This window comes from Achroia grisella, unplaced genomic scaffold (genome assembly GCF_030625045.1).
Source record: "Achroia grisella isolate CSIRO2021 unplaced genomic scaffold, CSIRO_AGI_Agris_v1 utg1470, whole genome shotgun sequence".
Classification (NCBI taxonomy): domain Eukaryota; kingdom Metazoa; phylum Arthropoda; class Insecta; order Lepidoptera; family Pyralidae; genus Achroia; species Achroia grisella.
In genome coordinates, this window is record NW_026712639.1 from 279,842 (window position 1) to 303,905 (window position 24,064).

The 24,064-nt window shown below is 32.3% G+C and overlaps 1 protein-coding gene across 1 annotated transcript in view; it reads left to right on the forward strand.

The window, feature by feature from the left end:
* LOC131855713 (uncharacterized) overlaps window positions 1–24,064 on the forward strand; it is a 125,212-nt gene that overhangs the window by 30,774 nt on the left and 70,374 nt on the right. Inside the window, exon 3 of the mRNA XM_059207013.1 lies at window positions 1,583–1,668. Coding sequence (XP_059062996.1) covers window positions 1,583–1,668 — 86 coding nt within the window. The remainder of the gene's footprint in view (window positions 1–1,582; window positions 1,669–24,064) is intronic.

A 24,064-nucleotide genomic window follows, 5' to 3' on the forward strand; every position in this document is an offset into this window, starting at 1 on the left:
AATCTGTAATATCGTAAACAATATTTGAAAAGAATACGAGCTGAGTTTCTTATCAGTTCTTCTCATCTCGAAAGCACTCCGAACTGACGGCAGATTTGACATATCATAAGAGTCTGTAATAGACCTACATGAATAAAGATATTTTGATTTGTTTTGAAACTACATAAAATAACTTCTTGACACAGTCTACAATGATCTTTTTAATGAATAGATCTTTTTAACTATGCACCTGATTTTAATGCAGTTTTTCGCAATAGATATAGTGATTCAAGAGGACGATTTATATGTCGTGCGAAGCCTGGGTAAACAGCTAGTTGTTAATAAAGTAACAATATAAACGAACATATATTAGCAGTGATATTAAAATATGTTAAAAATGAAATACAAGTCGACAAAATACATAAAATACCCTTCTGGTCATCTGAATAAATGACACGCAAATTGCTTATACGCAATATTTTGCGAAATGTATCCATATTTGTTATAATTTTCTCTTTTTAGACGTATTTACACGTGTATTCCTTTCTAATATTATAAATGTGAAAGTAGAAATGTTTGTTACACTTTCACGTAAATACTACTGAACCGATCATCATGAAATTTTGTTCACATGTTCTTGGAGGTATTAGAATGAACATAGGATACTTTTTATTTAAAAAAAAATAACATTTTTTATAAAAAAATGATATCAACATTGTGATACTTCAGTAATGATTTATAAAGTTTATTCATTAAAAGTAAAATAATAATAATATCCGAACAATTCACAGAACGCTATCTAGTCCCAAGGTAAGCTAGCTAAAGCTTATGTTATGGGTACTAGATAACTGATACAAATACATGGTTATATTTTCGTAAATACATACATATTATACATAGAAAATACCCAGACCGATACGAACAATTATACTCATGAATACAAATGTTAGTGCCGTGCGAATCGAACCCGCTACTATCGAAAGTAAGGCGATGTGCTCGACCGCTAGACTACCGGGGCCGTCATTTAAATATTTCCTTTTTATTATATTAGTTTAGAGAATATTTAAAACTAGCTAATCACCCCGGCTTTGCTTGGGTATACATGTATCTATAAAATTGGAGTGTTTGTAATATTGAAGTAACCGTTTTTACTTAATGTATATGAATATGAATACGGTACATACACCAAAATTACATTTTTTACAATTATTATCTGTCTCTCTGTTTATTCCGACTAATCTCTGTAATGGTTGGACCGATTTTGACGTGACTTTTTTGGCAGGTAGCTGACGTAATAAGGAGTAACTTCTATTCTTAAAAAATGTTATATTTTAGAAAAAAAAAAATTAAATTCCACGCAGACGAAGTCGCGGGAACAGCTAGTTATATACATAAACCTTCTTCTTGAATCATTCTATCTATTTAAAAAAATGCTTCAAAATCCGTTGCGTAGTTTTAAAGATTTAAGCATACATAGGGACAGACAGCGACAGCGACTTTATTTTATACTATGTAATGAGGATGATGATGATGATGATGAAAGTACACATCTTTTCGCTATGTATAGTATCTAATATATTAACATGATATTTCTTTGTTACAGTTACTGTCTCGCTTAACATCAGTCTACTAGCGTGCAGCACTTTCGGACTCCTTGCCAGCGCAGTGTTGGTGATTGGCATATATACGGTAAGTGATAGACATATAGATATATCGTTTATTTGTTTGTTACTAATCACACACAATTACATGTACATAAATATAGACAACTAGCTTTTGGCTGCAACTTCGTTCACGTTAATTTATCCCTTTAGGGGTGGAATTTATCAAAATCGTTTCTTAGGGGATGCCTACGTCATTGTAGCTTTATGCATGCAAAGTCTCAGTCCGATCGGTATAAAATTGAAAAAATTAATATATTAAAAAAATACAAACTTTCACCCCCTATTTTATCTCCTTGGGGGTAGAATTAATTAAAATCCTTTCTTAGCGGATGCCTACGTCATAACATCTACCTGCATGACAAATTTCAGCCCGATCCGTCCAATAGTTTGGGCTGTGCGTTAATAGATCACTATGTCAGTCACCTTTGAATTATATATATTTAGATAGATACATAATACGACATAAGATTTACAAGTTGTATATTTTGAAAACATGCAAATTTGTAAGAAAGTACCCAATTTTTTTAAAAGCATTGAGTGCAATACTCCACCGTTATGAATCTCGTCACAAAAAGATTTTAGTAACAATCCGTATCAATATTAAAAATACATAGTTCTCGTCCCTATTCCATGGCAATAAAAATATGGAAAAAATTACTTAATGTTATAAAAAATGATATAAATATGTACAATAAATTTCTTATCCAATTAAAACAAATGTTGACAAATAAATCTTATTACTAAATTGAAGAATACTTTCAAGAATAATAATCAATAGATTAGTATAATATTCAAAACATCCGTCTCTGAGGAGAAAAGGAATTGTTAGTAATGTGGAGTAATTACCCCATAGCTTGCAATGTTACCATGTTAGGTTGACCTCCACGCGGCTCCCCTGGTAACCATCGTGATGAATTTGTTACGGTGGGCTAACTGACCTGATCTCATGCTCATATTATCACCCTCCACTGGAGCCTCGCCAGCGTAATCCGTTAGCGCGGGTCCATAATTTCATTATCATATACAAAAACAAAACATCCGCCTCTCTTCCACGTTGCAGTGTCTAAAACATGAATAATAAATAAATAACTAAAGTTTGTGTTATTATGTGTGATTTGTAGCAATACAAATACATTGTTCAGGGAACAAAACAATGATTTTCAGCTTTAATCCAACAAGTGGATTCATATATACTAACTTTTTAATGTGTACATGCACGATTTTATGATATGTGTATTTGTATATTTACTCAACCGTCATACTCGTGAACAGGTACTGTTTGTGAGAACTGGTCTGTTTAGGTTGCGACTGGTTGAACTTATTGCTTTTGCAATGGTATCTCTATTCTCTTAAATTTGAATTTAAAAATGAATCTGTATTATTGTAAACATGTACAACATTTATTTGAAAATAATACGAGCTGAGTTTCTTCTCAGTTCTTCTCATCTCGAAATCATTCCGAACTGACGGTAGATTTGACATATCATAAGAGTCTGTAATAGACCTACATGAATAAATATACTTTGAATTTGAATATAATAAGGTTTTTTTTACGTTCAGTGCTATTTATCTCTAATTATACCGTGGATTATTATAATTGGCTAAGAATGGTAAATATCTAAATTATAAAGTAGGAATATAAGCTGTTGTCATCTATACATATAATTAAAATTGGAGTGTCTGTTTGTAATTGAAATAACCGTCTTTTACTACATGCATATGAATATAAATGCGGTACATACACCAAAATATCATTTCTTACAATGTTTTACTGTCTGTCTGTTTGTACCGGCTAATCTCTGAAATGGTTGGATCGATTTTGACGGGAGTTTTATTGGCCTGGGACCTTTATTTTCAAATATAAATACATTTAAATACTGCAACACTGTCAAAATTGAACGTTCATAGGCCCGGAGACGATAACAAAAACTATTATTGTATAAATTGATTTCGCTGACTAAATGTGTCTATATACATTTTGTAATTATATAAATTAACTATCTGACCCTGCAAACGTTGTTTTACCATATAAATTTAAGTACAAATATCGCTATAAATGAATGATAAATTCTTGGTGAATTTGTCACGATGAGCTAACTGACCCGACCTCAAGCTCATCTTATCATCCTCCACTGGTGCCCCGCCAGCGTAAACCGTTAGCGCAGACGAGTGCACCATTCCAATAACATCATAAAAAAAAATAGATATTAGTCTATTCTCAGACTTACAAAGAAAATTTCATAAAAATCGGTGTAGTCGTTTCGGAGGAGTATGGTAACTAACATTATGACACGAGAATTTTATATATAAGATTAAAAACTATGGGTTTCAAATTATAGTTTTCTCACAAACTTGTCTTACATAAACTAAATCATTATTATAAGTATTACAATAGATTTTACTATTAATGACAGCTCCGTTATGTATTAGTTTATAATCTTAAATATAGATCATAAGTGCTAAACTTCTATATATATTTCTAAAAATAATAAATAACCCTGGACAATTAATACTTCTCCATCTAGTCCCACGGTAAGCCGAACTTGTCTTGTACTAGACAACTGATATAAATACTTAGATATGTTTTTTCCTGATTTTTGTTTATAAAATTTTCTTGAACACTTCCATAATATACATAGAATATTTGGATATATTTTCGTAAATACATATGTACATATTATACATAGAAAACAGTCAGACTCATGAATACAAATGTTTACACCGTGTTTTGCTATACCTACATAAACCATCAAATTTCTGACTGCCATGTTGAATATCAAACATACTCAGAAAAAAATGATGCATATCAACCATTGCGTTCATTAATGTTTATATTTGGTTCACATGGAAATATATTATAAATGAACGAAAAATGGAATTTTATTTATTCATTTAATTCGGATATCCATACATATTATGTTAATCAACTTATAAACTACTAGCTCTTATCACTTGGGATCTTTCTAAGATAAGAGCGTATAAATTCAATTTAAATCAATCATAGTATTTAATAGTAATAATAATAATAATCTCAGGACAATTCACATAGCACCATCTAGACCCAATTTAAGCTTGTGTTATGGGTACTAGATAACTGATACAAATACATAGATATATTTTTTTTGTAAATACATTCATATTATACATAAAAAACACCCAGACCGATACAAACAATCATACTCATGACAAATGTTTGTGCTGTGCGAGGAATCGAACCCGCGACCATCGGTCGTAAAGCGGTGTCCTAGACCGCTAGACCACCGAGGTCGAAGTATTTGGTTCCTTTACATGAAGGCTCAGTAATAGTTATTCTCATGCATCTCACCTATTATATATTCTTATTAAATGTAACCTACATTTAATTTATTATTATCATCCTCATCATCATCATCATCACCATCATCATCATTACATAAATATAATAATAATTCTCATTTTTTGTGCTCGTTTTAGAGTATTATTGTTGTCAAGGGTGTCCTATTCCAGTGATCTGTCCGGTCATAGAATGAGGGAATACGAGTATGCAATCGTGGCTTCCCGAGCAGTTACACCAAAATCCACTCCAAGCATGTCACTTAAAAAATCGTCCCACACGTATTCTAACACGTGCTAACTTTGAAATGACTTCACAGCTAGTTGTCTATATATTCATATATTTTCTTAGGTTTTTATATATTACTATTCATCATCATTATCCTAGTCCGGAAGACGTCCGCTGCTGAAGAAAGGTGACCCCGAAAAATCTCCACAACGATCGGTCCTGCGCTGCTCGCACCAAATCCTTCCAGCGATCATGACCAGATCGTCAGTCAACTTGCTGGACGCCTTCCCACGCTGCGTCTTCCGGTCGGCGCTCGCCACTTGGGAACTTTACTGCCCCAACGGCCATTTGTCTTAACTATTTGCCATGCCCATTGCCATTTCAGTTTCGCAATTCTTCGGGCTATGTCGGACACTCTGGTTGTTCTGCGGATCTCATTTCTGATTCGATCACGTAGAGATACATATCCAAGCATAGCTCTTTCCTTTGCCCTCTGAGTGACTCTGAACTTATTCATGGGGCCCATAGTTAGCGACCAGTGTCAGGGCGTGTGGTGACCGCCATAAGAATAGCACCACCCCATCTCTTCCCGTGGGTGTCGTAAAAGGCGACTAAGGGAATCATCGACCAGAGGACGGGCAGCAGCGTTCTATTGAGCAACAACCATCACAATGCGATCGCTAACCCGCATGCCAATCGTGGCCATTATGGCAATACTCCACCAAATAGATTTACACTCAAGGCTCCTGCCCTCAGTCCCCGGCAGCCCCGCAAGTGTTGACTATGATAGCAGTCATGGAACCGGTGGGAGCAGAGGTGCGAAGAATCCCCGGGTAAGACCACGCTATCATAAATGACTATCACTGGCCCCGGCAATATGCAACGTTCAAACACTGCGGATCTACGAGAAACGAAAATCTCTGGATGACTGGACTGGAGGAAGAGTTGAACAGATTGCACTGTCATGTTGTGAGATTATCTGAAGTCTGAAGAAAGGGGAAGGACTCGATAATCCTGAAATCCGGCAATCTGCTTTACCTGATGGTGCCACAAAAAGAGAGATAGATTTCATCTTGTCAATGAGAAGAAAAAATTTAAATGTGACTAATGCCGTCAAAATTAGGAGTGACCACCGGATGGTAAGAGACACTTTAAATCTGAATACACTCGAACGAACCTGACTGATGAAATCTACGCCCTACATCTGTACAGATGAAAAACACGAAAGCTTCCAGCTAGAGTTGCAAAACCGAATTCGAATGCCTTGGTGATGGCGTGGACATGGATGATTACAACAACAGGTTCGTGGAAACTGTTCGCACGGCTGGTCGAGGCAAATACCCTAGCTTAGAATGAACCGGAAAATTATCTATCATAGTCCTGTAGTTTCCGAACGACGCATCCCAGTATCGTTAACTTAGATCTCTAAATTCTTGCCTTGACGTTTATCACGAAACGCCACTTTAACACAAATTGTGTAAAGAGGAAAACAAAGGCTCAAAAATCTTTAACAGGGATCTGGCTACCGGACAAAGCCAACTGATGTGACTTACAACGCATGCTGGCAGGATAGTATCTTCTCAACCCGAACTTTTGAGGAAAACTGAGAACTACTACGGACAATTATAAACGAACGAACACACTACCTGTTACCTGTTACCTACCTGACACCTGTTACCAACGCGGCGAAAGAGTTAAATTAACCAGACACTATACCAAAGATATCCCGAACGTCAGATTGTACGAGATTATTATTGTAATTCAGATGACCGAAGAAACCTGAAACTTGGCTTAGCGTTTGGGGACTATGGAAAACACCCTTGATTCGATGGAGACATGGGCAGTGCTATTAATCTCTCCAGCGGTGCCAAATTAACTATCGATATATTGTAGCGTTGAAATGTCTGTACGAAAACGCCACATACACTATCCAACTGCAGCGACGTATAAAACAAGGATGTCGTATCACCAAAACTGTTTATCGCCGTGTCGGATGGGCAGCGTTCGGGAACATCCGATATATCTTTCGCCCAAATTACCCAAATTACCTCAGGGTCTTAAAACGAAGGTTTACTATTTTTTTGTTAATATTTTACGGCTTTGGATACAAGTCCTTTTTAGCCCAACATAAAGTACAAAAATTTAAAAACAATTACAATTTCTTCACAGTGTTGGAAATAAATTTATATAAAGTCTTGTATAGTACAGGCCTTATAAGATCTCTTCTAGAGACTTTGGTACTTCATTACTATGCTCTTGAATCTCGTGAATGAGTTACGACCAATGTGTGTCGCCAGTAGAAACCCTAGTGAAAGAAACCCGAGGTTCGAACCACTAGTGGTGCCCTCAGACTAATACGACTTTAGTCTGAGGGCACCACTGGGGGTTCGAATAGGCAGGATTGGCCTTCAGCTGCTCCATAAGTCCTTCCTTTGGTTTGCAGTGCCATCTGCACTCGCCTCCTAACGTCCAGTGAAGCTGTAAAGGCCAGCTGCGGCCAACAGAATTAGAGTAGTCCGAAAAAAAAACAATATTGGTACAATTTACGTGTTATATTTACCACGTTGATGTCTTTTTCCATTTCCATGCTGATATTTCTTCAATATTCTGTCCAATTGTAACACAAAACACATTATTCTGTAATATTGACTTTATGTATATTAATTGTGAAACACCATCAATAAATAGTGATTGTTAGGGAAAATACTCTCTGCTACCAAAATGTTAGGGAATTTACTATGTATATACATATATAGGGAAAAATATGTGTGGAAGCGTCTGTCTCGTACCTGTATGGTTCTGCGGATTTCTTGGGCTTCAGGGTCTCGAAGATATCTTCGCTAGCTTTCCAGTTTCACAGTAGGTTTCACAGTAGGTTTAACACAGTTCTAATTTATTTTAATTCACAACACAATGCGCGCGCGCGTCAAGGCCGCTGTACGGTCAGTTCAGTACTGTAGGTAAGGGCCCCTCCCTTAACAGAAACCGCGGGAACACAAACTAACGGACTCTAATATAATAATATATGCTTACGATGGTACAGGGTAGATTTTGAACAGTGATTTATATATTTTTTTAAGATACAGCGTACATCGGCTTCCACAACATTAGAAAGAAGACAAGACGACAGGTGTGATATGTTCTGAATTTAAGTACGTTAGAGTACTTATTGTCAAGAACATACTTTTCGTTTTACATTCGACGGACACGAACTAAGAAAAACATACCAGTTTAATAATATCTGGAAGTAGTATGAGATTTTATGAAGTATATATATATATATATATATATATATATACACGTTATTTATAAATCAACAAATCATCAACAATTTTTTCAATGTGTATAACTTTACACTGACAACACAATATTGTGTGTTGTGATCACGATCAGTCGAAACGAGTTAATTATATTCCACGTGATCAGTTTATACTTTTCACAGAAAATAAACAAAGAGACGAAAAATAAATAAAAAAATATACTTGTACCAATTTGATACAAAAGGTATCACGTATCACGTACGTAAGATTACTGAGCACTAAGAACATACACACTTTTCGTTTTACATTAGACGAACATGAAGAAAGAAAAACGTACTAGTTTAATTATTTCTGCGACTAATGTGAGATTTTATTAAGTCAATAGTAATAATTGATATATTTACATCATATACCAACAAGTTTTTTCAATGTGTATAACTTTACACTGACAACACAACATTGTGTACTGTGATCATTATATTCCTCGTGACCAGTTTATACTTTTCACATAAAATGAACAGAAAGAAGAAAAAATAAATAAAGAAATTTGCTCGTAACGAAATGATATCTTTTTTTTTAATTCAAAGCATCAGTTACATTTTATGAAAAATTCTTCTGTTCACGTGTAATATGAAATGCATTATTTTGTAATATGTATAAATTATTTTGTTTTATATTTTTTTCTGGAAATATTGCGTACAGCAGTAACCACATCATTAGAAACTTGACAAGACGGCAGGTGTGCTGTTTCTGGTGTATCATGTACATTTAGTCACTTAGTACCCAGAAACAGCACACTTTTCGTCTTACATTCGACGGATATGAAGAAAGAAAAACATACTAGTTTAATTATTTCTACAACTAATTTGAGATTTTATTAAATCAATTGATATATATTTTTTAATGGGTATATCTTTACACTAATCACAGGATAATGTGTATTGTGATCACGATCTATAAAAACGAGTTCATTATATTCCACGTGATCAGTTTATACTTTACTGATATAAATACAATATTTATTTTACAAAAGAGGGCCATTCGCTCCATTTATAGCATGGGTTCCAGGGAGTCTTTGCGAGAGTGCTTTAAGAAATCAAATATCCTCACCGTTGCTTCTCAATATATTTATGAAAATATCATGTATGCCAGGAAGAATATAGACAGATTCAAAAGAGTTAGTGATTGCACTAATTAAAGCTTACGTAACAATAACAAACTGATTTTACCTACATGTCGTTTGGCTAAAGTTAGTAATTCGTTTTATGGCAATTGCGTAAGGTTTTACAATAAAATACCAGAGTCTGTTATAAATCTGCCAGAAGAAGAAAAAAGATTTAAATGTCAAATAAAACTTCCTTTGCAAAAAAGCTTACTATAAAATTGAAGAATTCGTTAACGATAATAATGTTTTTGTAGAAAATTTTTAAATACATAGCACTGACAATACTATCTGATTACACTAATAATGAGTGCGTAGCGATTTCTATGTTGATTATCGCATGCCTCTTACTTGTTACACTGTAATTATTTATATAAAAAAAACATCTATTAAAAAGAGCAACTCACAAATTTCTTGCTCATTCTTCTTGTGATGAATCTGCATTCCGAATGAGTAGTAGAATCAAAATATGACTATTCAAAAGTGCTTGTAATGAGTTTATTTGAATAAAGATTATTTCTATTTCTATTTCTATTTCTATTACTCATAAAATCTACAAAGTGAAAAAAAAATAAACAAATACTTGATAGTACGGATCGTCTAGTAATTTAGTATGCCGCCTTACTTCCGGTGGTCGAGATTTCGATTTCTCACACAGTTCAATCATGACTATAAATAGGTGAGCTTCAAAGTAACATTAGGGGTATTTTCATTTTAATTAGTTTATAAAAATACTTTGAAATTGCAGATATTACGAATACTACGAGTATAAAGTAATTTGTTTATACACACAATATCAGTTATTTTGTTTTGGGCTCAGTTTATTCATTTTACGACGTACCAAAAACAAACATTTATAAACTAATCAACAATTTGTTTTTATTAATTATAAATAGTTTTTTTTAATCACATCCTAAACATAATCCTGTATATACCTGTAATCTTCTAGGTAAGCGCGCTACATCCTTGGTCTTACCATCATTTACCATCAGATGAGGTAAGACCAAGCGCAAACTCATTATTAATAAAAAAAACCAAATAAATGTTGTAATGCACCTTTTAATATACTGGTTTTAGGGATGAATAGTACATTATATTATTCAGAGGCATTATTCTTACTATATATATATATATATATATATCAATTCTTATAATATCATCTAGTCCCAAGCTAAGAAGATTGTACTATTTGTACTAGATAACTGATATAAATATATAGATTATTTTTTTGACAATACGTACATAATGTACATGGAGAACACCCAAACCGATACAAACAAAACCGCTAAACCACCGACGTCGTCAAATATTATCATAATTTTTTGATGCTGACTACAGAATTTAAGTTGTTATTGTACAAAAACATTATACTGGCAATATCGAAAACCTCTGGAGCGACTGGTTGTTCATAATTTAAGATTATAAAATATCAAATAAAAAATATCATGTTAAAATTCAACAAGTCATAAGAAGAAACAGAAGACGATTTGTCTTTTGCAATATCTTATTAATGCTACTTACATCGATTGTCTTTATATTTATTTAGGTTTTTAAATATAATATAGAAATTAATATAACAATATTAATATATATTCTGATTATAAATTAATTTATGTTATGGGAGAATTTAATTATTAACAAATAAACATTTCATCATAAAAACTTTAGTGCATGGATAGTCTTTATATAAAGACCAATAGCTTTTTTATAGCAGTACCTCGCAAACTAAAATTGAATCAGAAACAGCTATTGTAAATATTTTTGTATAAAACACTTCGTCTGTCCCCATGTAACCTGAAATGCATAGTTTTGTAATGTATATCTTTTGTATTTATTGTGAAACACATAAATCAATGAATTGTTATTTACATAATTTTTCTGAAGATTTAGCGTACACCTGGCACTTATCATATCAGATACAAGACAAGACGGCAGGTGTACCCTGTTCTAATCTTTATTACCTATGAGTAATGAGCATTAGACAGGGCACACTTTACGTTTTACATTCGACGGATATGAAGAAAGAAAAACGTACTAGTTTAATAATTTCTGGAAGTAGTATGATATTTTATTAAATCAATTATAATAGTTTATACATACACCATGTACAAATCAACAAATCAATATATTTTTCAATGTGTATAACTTTACACTGACAACAACAAAATTGTATGTTAATTGTGAAGCACCACCAAGAAATAGTAATTTACATATTTTTTTAAGATACAGCGTACATCAGCATCCATAACATTAGAAAGAAGACAAGACGACAGGTGTGATATGTTCTGAATTTAAGTACTTTAGAGTACTGATTGTCAAGAACATACTTTTCGTTTTACATTCGTCGGACACGAACTAAGAAAAACATACCAATTTAATAATATCTGGAAGTAGTATGAGATTTTATGAAGTATATATATATATATATATATATATACACGTTATTTATAAATCAACAAATCAACAATTTTTTCAATGTGTATAACTTTACACTGACAACACGAAATTGTGTGTTGTGATCACGATCAATCGAAACGAGTTCATTATATTCCACGTGATCAGTTTATACTTTTCTTATAAAATAAATAAAGAGATGAAAAATAAATAAAGAAATAAGTACTTGTACAATACAACAAAGTACAATTTGATACCTTTTTTATTTTAAAGTATCAGTTACATTTTATGAAAAACACTCCCTATGTTCACGTGTAATATGAAATGCTTTATTTTGTAATATGTATATAAAATTTTGTTTTATATTTTTTTCTGAAGATATAGCGTACACCGGCAACTACAACATTAGAAACTTGACAAGTCGGCAGGTGTGTTGATTCTGGTGTGTCTAGTACGTTTAGTCACTTGGTACTCAGAAATAACACGCTTTTCGTCTTACATTCGACGTATATGAAGAAAGAAAAACCTACTAGTTTAATTATTTCTGTAATGAATGTGATATTTTATTAAATCAATTGATATATTGTTTTTAATATTTCTTATCTTATTTATCTTTACACTAATAACTGGATAATGTGTATTGTGATCACGATCTATAAAAACGAGTTCATTATATTCCACGTAATCATTTTATACTTTACTCATAAACAAAAAGAAGAAATAATAAACAAATACTTGATAGTATCGATCTGTACTTTGTAAGTTGACTTCGTGCATGGCCTCCTATTGCCTGCATTCACTTTTAAGTTAATGATCAATATATCCTTTAGACATTATATTTACTTAGGTTTTTATATATTATATTTTTATTAAAGCAAAACTTTTACTATATTTACATATATTCTGATTATAAATTAATTAATACATGTTATAGTACCTTGCAAACTAAAATTAAATCATAAACAGCTGTTTTTGTAAATCTTTTTATATAAAACACTTCGTCTGTCCCCATGTAACATGAAATACATAGTTTTGTAATGTGTATCTTTTGTATTTATTGTGAAACACATTAATCAATGAATTGTTATTTACATAATTTTTCTGAAGATTTAGCGTACACCTGGCACTTATCATATCAGAGACAAGACAAGACGGCAGGTGTACCCTGTATTTTGTCCATTACTTAATAATGAGCATCAGACAGGGCACACTTTTCGTCTTACATTCGACGGCTATGAAGAAAGAAAAACGTAGTAGTTTAATTATTTCTGTAATTAATGTGATATTTTATTAAATACATACAAAAAACATTATACTGGCAATATCGAAAACCTCACGAGCGACTGGTTGTTCATAATTTAAGATTGTAAAATGTATCATGTTAAAACTCAACGTCATAAGAAGAAACAGAAGACGATTTATCTTTTGCAATATCTTACAATGCTACATGCATAGATTATGATGTACTTGTTTTCATTTGTAAGTTGACTTCGTGCATGGCCTCCAACTGCCTGCATTCACTTTTATGTTAATGATCAATATATCCTTTAGACTTTATATTTTCTTAGGTTTTTATATATTATATTTTTATTAAAGCAAAAATATTACTATATTTACATATATTCTGATTATGAATTAATACATGTTATAGTACCTTGCAAACTAAAATTAAATCATAAACAGCTGTTTTTGTAAATCTTTTTATATAAAACACTTCGTCTGTCCCCATGTAACATGAAATGCATAGTTTTGTAATGTGTATCTTTTGTATTTATTGTGAAACACATAAATCAATGAATTGTTATTTACATAATTTTTCTGAAGATTTAGCGTACACCTGGCACTTATCATATCAGAGACAAGACACGACGGCAGGTGTACCCTGTCTTTTGTCCATTACTTAATAATGAGCATCAGACAGGGCACACTTTTCGTTTTACATTCGACGGATATGAAGAAAGAAAAACGTACTAGTTTAATTATTTCTGTAATTAATGTGATATTTTATTAAATGAATTGTTATAATTCTTTTTTATGTGTGATATACACACTTGATTTCCACTGACAACATGATATTGTGTATTGTGATCAGTGTCTGTAAAATCGAGTTCATTATATTCCACGTAATCATTTCATACGTTACTCATAAAATCTGCAAAGAAAAGAAATATTATTATTATAATAAATATATTCTTGGTAGTATAGATGGTTTAGAAGGATAGTATGCACGTGTGAAAATGCATTATTTTGTAATATGTATATAATATTTTGTTATTATTGTAAAACACAATAAATTTTGTGTTGTATTTTTTCTGAAGATATGGCGTACATCTCCCACTGCAACATAAGAAACAAGACAAGACGGCAGGTCTGTCAGTCCTGGTGACTTGCGTAGATTAAGTAACGTAAGTAACTAGAACTGACTGACTTTTCGTCTTACATTCGACGGATATGAAGTATATATATTGTTGGTAGTATCGATGGTCTAGGAAATGCATTATTTTGTAATATGTATATAATATTTTGTTATTATTGCAAAACACAATAAATTTTGTGTTATATTTTTTCTGAAGATATGGCGTACATCTCCCACTGCAACATAAGAAACAAGACAAGACGGCAGGTTTATCAGTCCTGGTGACTTGCGTAGATTAAGTAACGTAAGTAACTAGAACTGACAGACTTTTCGTCTTACATTCGACGGATATGAAGTATATATATTGTTGGTGGTAACGATGGTCTAGGAAATGCATTATTTTGTTATATGTATTTAATATTTTGTTATTCTTGTAAAACACATGAATCAATCTATTTTGTGTTGAATTTTTTTCTGACGATATAGCATATACCTTCAACAGCAATATTAGAAATAAAACAAGACGACAGGTGTGATATGTTTTGGTTCCCAGTACGTAAGAGTACTGAGCACTAAGAACATACACACTTTTCGTTTTACATTCGACGGATATGAAGAAAGAAAAACGTACTAGTTTCATAATTTCTGTGACTAATGTGAGATTTTGTTAAATCAATTGTAATAATTTTTTTTATTTTTAACTTTACACTGAAAACAGGATATTATGTACCACGATCTATAAAAATGAATTCGTTAAGTTCCATGTAATCATTTCATACTTTACTTATAAAATCTACAAAGAGAAGAAAAAATAAATAGATTCTTGATAGCATCGATGGTGCAGCAGTTTAGTATGCCATACCGTATATCAATAAATTTTGTCCTATATTTTTTTCTGAAGATATAGCATAAAACTTCAACAGCAATATTAGAAACAAAACAAGACGGCAGGTGTGATATGTTTTGGTTCCCAGTACGTAAGAGTACTGAGCACTAAGAACATACACACTTTTCGTTTTACATTCGACGGATATGAAGAAAGAAAAACGTACTTGTTTAATAATTTATGTGACTAATGTGAGATTTTATTAAATCAATTGTAATAATTATTTTTTTATCTTTACACAGAAAACAGAACGTTGTGTATCACGGTCTATAAAAATGAATTTGTTAAGTTCCATGTAATCATTTCATACTTTACTCATAAAGTCTACAAAGAGCAGAAAAAATAAATAGATTCTTGATAGAATCGATGGTGTAGCAGTTTAGTATGCCATGCCGTATATCAATAAATTTTGTCCTATATTTTTTTCTGAAGATATAGCATACAACTTCAACAGCAATATTAGAAACGAAACAAGACGGCAGGTGTGATATGTTTTGGTTCCCAGTACGTAAGAGTACTGAGCACTAAGAACATACACACTTTTCGTTTTACATTCGACGGATATGAAGAAAGAAAAACGTACTAGTTTCATAATTTCTGTGACTAATGTGAGATTTTGTTAAATCAATTGTAATATTTTTTTTTAACTTTACACTGAAAACAGGATATTGTGTACCACGATCTATAAAAATGAATTCGTTAAGTTCCATGTAATCATTTCATACTCTACTCATAAAATCTACAAAGAGAAGAAAAAATAAATAGATTCTTGATAGAATCGATGGTGCAGCAGTTTAGTATGCCATGCCGTATATCAATAAATTTTGTCTTATATTTTTTTCTGAAGATATAGCATAAAACTTCAACAGCAATATTAGGAACAAAACAAGACGGCAGGTGTGATATGTTTTGGTTCCCAGTACGTAAGAGTACTGAGCACTAAGAACATACACACTTTTCGTTTTACATTCGACGGATATGAAGAAAGAAAAACGTACTAGTTTAATCATTTCTGTGACTAATGTGAGATTTTGTTAAATCAATTGTAATATTTTTTTTTTAACTTTACACTGAAAACAGGATGTTATGTACCACGATCTATAAAAATGAATTCGTTAAGTTCCATGTAATCATTTCATACTTTACTTATAAAATCTGCAAAGAGAAGAAAAATAAATAGATTCTTGATAGCATCGATGGTGCAGCAGTTTAGTATGCCATGCCGTATATCAATAAATTTTGTCCTATATTTTTTCTGACGATATAGCATATACCTTCAACAGCAATATTAGAAACAAAATAAGACGGCAGGTGTGATATGTTTTGGTTCCCAGTACGTCAGAGTACTGGGCACTAAGAACATACACACTTTTCGTTTTACATTCGACGGATATGAAGAAAGAAAAACGTACTAGTTTCATAATTTCTGTGACTAATGTGAGATTTTGTTAAATCAATTATAATATTTATTTTTTTATCTTTACACAGAAAACAGGATATTATGTACCACGATCTATAAAAATGAAGTCGTTAAGTTCCATGTAATCATTTCATACTTTACTTATAAAATCTGCAAAGAGCAGAAAAAATAAATAGATTCTTGATAGCATCGATGGTGCAGCAGTTTAGTATGCCATGCCGTATATCAATAAATTTTGTCCTATATTTTTTTCTGAAGATATAGCATACAACTTCAACAGCAATATTAGAAACAAAACAAGACGGCAGGTGTGATATGTTTTGGTTCCCAGTACGTAAGAGTACTGAGCACTAAGAACATACACACTTTTCGTTTTACATTCGACGGATATGAAGAAAGAAAAACGTACTAGTTTCATAATTTCTGTGACTAATGTGAGATTTTGTTAAATCAATTGTAATATTTTTTTTTTAACTTTACACTGAAAACAGGATATTGTGTACCACGATCTATAAAAATGAATTCGTTAAGTTCCATGTAATCATTTCATACTTTACTCATAAAATCTACAAAGAGAAGAAAAAATAAATAGATTCTTGATAGAATCGATGGTGCAGCAGTTTAGTATGCCATGCCGTATATCAATAAATTTTGTCTTATATTTTTTTCTGAAGATATAGCATAAAACTTCAACAGCAATATTAGGAACAAAACAAGACGGCAGGTGTGATATGTTTTGGTTCCCAGTACGTAAGAGTACTGAGCACTAAGAACATACACACTTTTCGTTTTACATTCGACGGAGATGAAGAAAGAAAAACGTACTAGGTTAATTATTTCTGCGACTAATGTGAGATTTTATTAAATTAATGGTAATAGTTGATATTTACATCATATAACAACAAGTTTTTTCAATGGATACAACTTTACACTGACAACACAAAATTGTGTATTGTGATCACGAACAGTCGAAATGTGTTCATTATATTCCACGTGACCAGTTTATACTTTTCACATAAAATGAACAGAAAGAAGAGAAAATAAATAAAGAAATATGCTCGTACCGAATTGATATCTTTTTTTTTTATTTCAAAGCTTCAGTAACAATTTATGAAAAACTTTTCTTCTGTTCACGTGTAATATAAAATGCGTTATTTTGTAATATGTATATGATATTTTCTTATTATTGTGATACACATAAATAAATAATTGTGACATTTTTCTGAAGATATAGCGTACACCGACAACTACAACAGTAGAAATAAGACATGACTCGCACACTTTTCGTCTTACATTCGACCGATATGAAGAAAGAAAAATGTACTAGTTTAATTATTTCTACAACTTATTTGAGATTTTATTAAATCATTTGTAATAATTTATATATTTACGTCATATATAAGTCAACAAGTTTTTTCAGTGTATGTAACTTTACTTTGACAACACAAAATTGTGTATTGTGATCATGACCAGTCGAAACGAGTTCATTATATTCCACGTGATCAGTTTGTACTTTGTCACAAAGTGAACAGAGAGAAGAAAAAGTATAGATTCTTAATTCCCCCGGTGCTTTAGCGCTTTATTTATGCCTAAATTCAGTAGGCTTAAAGTAATTTACCATTTATATGTCGACTATTTCTCCATTAGACAATCCGGTAAACGTTGTTTGTGAGAGATTATTATCTTATATATAAAATTCTCGTGTCACAGTTTTCGTTCCCATACTCCTCCGAAACGGCTTGACCGATTCTCATGAAATTTTGTGAGCGTATTGAGTAGGTCTGAGAATCGGACAACATCTATTTTTCATCCTCCTAAATGTTAGGGGTAGTCCACCCCTATTTTTTTTTTATTTTAAGGCAAAACATCGTTTTCCGGGATAGCTTACTAGCTATGATAGCTATAATATATATTACTATATATATTATCATAATTATAGAATTGATTGTTGTTATTGCGTAATAATCATTGTACTGACGCCATCAGAAACATTAAAGGGACGGGTTACTCAGTTTTAAGAGGATAAAACATGTTAAGTATTTTATTTTCTTAGCTCTGATTACCTTGTCGCTTTTTAATTTACAACGAGATAAGAAGCCAGAAGAGGATACATCCTATGTAATATATAAGTTAATATAATAGTGTCCGTAATCTTATATATAAAATTCTCGTGTCACAATGTTAGTTCCCATACTCCTCTGAAACGGCATGACCGATGATATGAAATTTTATATGCATATTCACAATTCTGAGAATCGGCTACTATCTATTTTTCATACCCTTAAGTGATAAGGGTTGTCCACCCCTAATATAATTTTTTTATTATTTGGCATTTTTTTTTATTTATATTTTTTATTGTGTCATTAAAAAATACAACCCTAAATTTTCACCCTTGTATCATCAACCCCTATTTTTTTATAGCGTTATTAATATATATGGCAAAACAACGTTTGCCGGGACAGATAGTTTTATATATAAAATTCTCGTGTCGATTATTATGAATTTTTGTATGCATATTCAGTAGGTCTAATAATGGGCTTCTATCTTTTTTCATAACCCTAAATGATAAGGGTTGTCCATCCCTAAATTTTATTTTTATTATGTATCTTTAAAAAATACATACAACCCTAAATTGTCACTCTTCTTTCACCAGCCCCTATTTTGTTATAACGTTATTAATTTATATTGCAAAACAACGTTTTCCGGACAGCTAGTACTTTTATAAAAGAGGTTTCTTTATACGGTATATGTATCTAAAGAACCCTAAACGTATGGAAATAGAAAGGCAGTCCTGAAATTTTAAAAGAATACTAAATGCTGAAACGTGCACCGTATGAAATCGTGAACAAGTTTATGTGACTACCAACCGAGAATGCAGGTTTATGTAAAATTGTACCGCTGTTTGTCTTACTATTTGTATTTATATTATTTTACTAGCTGGTCCCACGACTTTGAACGCGTGGTATTTAATTCTATTTTACAAAAAAAAAATTTTCTTATTGCATCACATATCTGCTAAGAAAAGTCGCGTCAAAATCGGTCCAGCCATTTCAGAGATTAGTCGGAACAAACTGACAGACAGTCAAAAATTGTAAAAAATGTTATTTTGGTGTACCGCACTTATATTCATATGTATGTAGTAAAAAATGGTTATTTCAATATTATAAACAGAGACTCCAATTTTATACTTGGAAAACAAGAAACAAGAAACAAGACAAGACGGCAGGTTTATCGGTCCTGGTGACTTGCGTAGATTAAGTAACGTAAGTAACTAGAACTGACTGACTTTTCGTCTTACATTCGACGGATATGAAGTATATATATATATTGTTGATAGTATCGATGGTGTAGGAAATGCATTATTTTGTAATAAGTATATAAAATATTGTTATTATTGTAAAACACAATAAATTTTGTGTTATATTTTTTCTGAAGATATGGCGTACATCTTCCACTGCAACATAAGAAACAAGACAAGACGGCAGGTTTATCGGTCCTGGTGACTTGCGTAGATTAAGTAACGTAAGTAACTAGAACTGACTGACTTTTCGTCTTACATTCGACGGATATGAAGTATATATATTGTTGTAAAAAATGTTATTTTGGTGTATGTACCGCATTTATATTCATATGTATGTAGTAAAAAACGTTTATTTCAATATTATAAACTGACACTCCAAATTTATTTATATGTATAGATGTAATCGAATATATAAAAAGGTAGTATATACTCGTATATACATATCCAAAATAGTATTAACAATGGACCGAAAAATAAAAAATATTTTTTATCCATCACTGGGTTTCATGTCATTGATATGAAATTTCGGATATATCCGGTATAATAATCATTTCTATATCCGAAACCTATCCGTTTCGGATATAGAAATGATTATTATACCGGATACGGATACGAATGCGGATATTAAATTATTTCTAATTATCCGTTTGTTTCGGATAATTTCGGTTACGGATATTAATTTCTGAAGAAATTTCAAAAGTAAAATACGAATAGCTAATAATTGGTTACATGACGTGTCTCAATTGGGCTCCGCCGCTATCCGATATTATCCGAAACTTTCATTTCGGATTCGGTTACTACGAATATTTTTTTATATCGGATATCAGATAGTTTCAGTTACGTTATTTAAATTTTTAACCGGGTCTTAACACGAATAGTTTATGGCAAATAAAGGTATTTACCTCTCTCGACTCTCTCGTTTCGACTAGGCTGCACTAGCCGTGGTCACGTGCTGACCGAATAACACATATATACATTTTATGCGGATAAAACCGCATGCACATCTAGTATTACTATAAAACTAAGAGTATACACCAGAGATTAAGTGCGTAGCGGTTTCTAAGTTGACTGTCGCATGCCTAGTCCTTGTTGTTAATTAAATATAATTAAATAATATAATATTTATTTAAAAGAGCAACCCACAAGTTTCTTGCTTATTCTTCTTGTGATGAATCTGCATTCCGAATAAGCGGTAGAATAAAAAAACTTGACTATTCAAAATTGCTTATATTAAGTTTATTTGAATAAAGATTATTTCTATTTCTATTTCTATTAGTATGTTATAGGGGTTTTCTTCCACTTCTGTACAATTTAGGACGTGGTCCATATTTTATTTTATTATTTCAAATATTTGTGAAGTTTATTAAATTGTATAGAATAGAGTTTGCTTTGAAATATTTTCCTATTTAAATAAAACTTTGTATATCACCTTTAAAAAACTGTAGTTGTAAAGGGAAAATGTAAAATGTAAAATATACATTTTCCCCTTTCAAATGTCAACTGTAAATTAGAGCTGTTTCTATAGGATTTTTTATTTAATTTAAATAGCTACAGGAATTGTATAGATTTCAAAAGGACGGAAATTCCTGCGACGTTGAAACTACGGTGATGCAAAATGAACTTTCTCTTGGATAGGACAATGAAAATGGAGCAAAATTTCACTTTACGTGCTTTAATTTCATGCCATGATTTCAACTGTGAACTATAAGTGAGTTACATATCAAACGCTGAACTTTTCTATAAAATATGTGATGAAAGAGCCTTCAAAAACTAGGATTTTGCAATTGACAATACGAAGAGAAGTGTTGTGAATTTTTACGAGACTTTTCATGTAATAAGGCCAAAGTTTTCAATGGATATACAACCTGCCGATATTTATTAAATTGTTTAATCATTATCATCATCATCATCATCATCATCATCATCATCATCATCATCATCATCATCATAATCATCATCATTACATAGTACAAAACAAAGTCGCTGATTTTCATTTTGATACGGTTATTTTAATAGATAGAGTGATTCAATAGGAAGGTTTATGTGTATGATACATGTACCCCCGTATGAAGCAGGGGCGAGTACCTAGTACCGTATAGAGCGGCAATTTCATGTAAGCACGGTCGGCTGAGCTGTAAACTGTGTTTACAAACAAACTTGCCCATTCTTTATTACTTTCGACTACCATCCGCGTGAAGCTTTTAATTATTTTACACAATTTTTATTCAGTTCCTTTTTTCTATACTGCAAACAGAGTTGGATGCCGCTGGAAGAACTATGTTTGCTTTAAACGAACCGTTGCGAAGCGTTTGCGTTGTTTTAAGTAACGTTTATTGAAACGTTACTGCAGTAAAAAAGTATTTTATATTGAGTATGTCTGCGGTTCTTTATTATACACGCTCGTAAATCAAAAACTTCACAAACATGTACCGATTTGATGTTCGGAATGTTATTAAATCCATATCGGTTTTAATATTCGAGACTTTGTAAAGAAAATTGGTTCTTAAGTATTGAATAAGAGGATAACAATTACCTTAAACAATATGAATTAACATATTATTGAATATATAGTAATATTATAGTATATTAGTTAACTTTAAAAAAATCTAAAGTTTATATATTGAGGGCCTCGGTGGTTTAGCGGTTTGTGCTAAACCGCTAAACCGGCGTACTTCCGACGGTCGCGGGTTCGATTCCTCGCACGCACATTCATTTGTATTCATGAGTATGATTGTTTGTACGGTCTGGGTGTTAACTATATATGTATGTATTTAAAAAAAAATCTCGTAATTATATCAGTTATCTTGTACCCATAACACGCTGCTTACCGTGGGGACAAATTGGCGCTGTGTTAATTGTCCAGAGTTAATTATTTATAACTAGCAGTTCCCGCGACTTCGTCCGCGTGGAATTTAATCTTTCAAAAATAAAAGTAGCCTAAGTTACTCCTTATTACATTAGCTACCTGATAAAAAAAGTCCCGTCAAAATCGATCCAGCCATTTCAGAGATTAACCGGAACAAACAGACAGACAGACAAAAATTGTAAAAAATGTTATTTTGGTGTATAGCCGTATTTATATTCATATGTAAGTAGTAAAAAACGGTTATTTCAATATTAGAAACAGACACTCCAATTTTATTTATATGTATAAATAACGATTACTTCTATTTCTAATATAGTTTATGACTTAATGATCTAACCGATCTTAATGATATTTAAGTTAAAGATAAGCTATCTTACAACTACTAAAAAACAGTCTTAAGAATAGGCTAGTAACCTCTAGTACTCTATTACCCTTCCGATCGATCCCCGTCCAATTCAATGGGGATCGATATTACGACGGCCTGCGCCGAGGTTCGAACCCCTAGTGATGCCAGACTAAAGTCGTACCCGTCAGGCAGGAGTTGGCCTTCAGCCGCTCCATAAGTCCTTCCTTGGTTTGGAGTGCCATCTGCACTCGCCCCCTATCGTCCGGTGAAGCTGTAAAGGCCAGCTGCGGCCAACAGTATTAGAGTAGTCCGAAAAGAAAATAGTACTTCATTAATGGACATCCTTATTTTCCCAATTTTAAATACAAACCCGTACAAACTCGGTTCTAAAGTTTTGATGTGCGTATCATATAAAATTTAATTGGCATACGTATTATTTTGTAATAAGGTATAAATTCCCTTGGCAAAGCTGTGGGGTGCTTCCCTTAATAAAGTGAATTATCATGTTATCAAGAAACTCGACCGAGCCACCATATCACATAGGTACGTGACCCATCCTTACTGCCAAGGGATTAAAACAGTTTCTTATATTGGGGTCAGTAGGTGAACTAACAACTTACGAGTAGATCCCTTCACTAGAACTATTTTTTTTATGGTTGATAATGGAATGGTTCACCCACCTGCGATAACGGTTTACACTGGCGGAGCGGTGGTGGAGGATGATAAGATGAGGAGGTCAGGTCAGTTAGCCGTAACAAATTCACCAAGAATTTATCACGATGGTTTCCAGGGGGGACTTCGTGGAGGTCAGTCTGACATGGTACATTGTTAGATAGGGTTATTAGCCATATTACTAGCAATTCCCTTCTCATAGGAACCTAGTTTGATT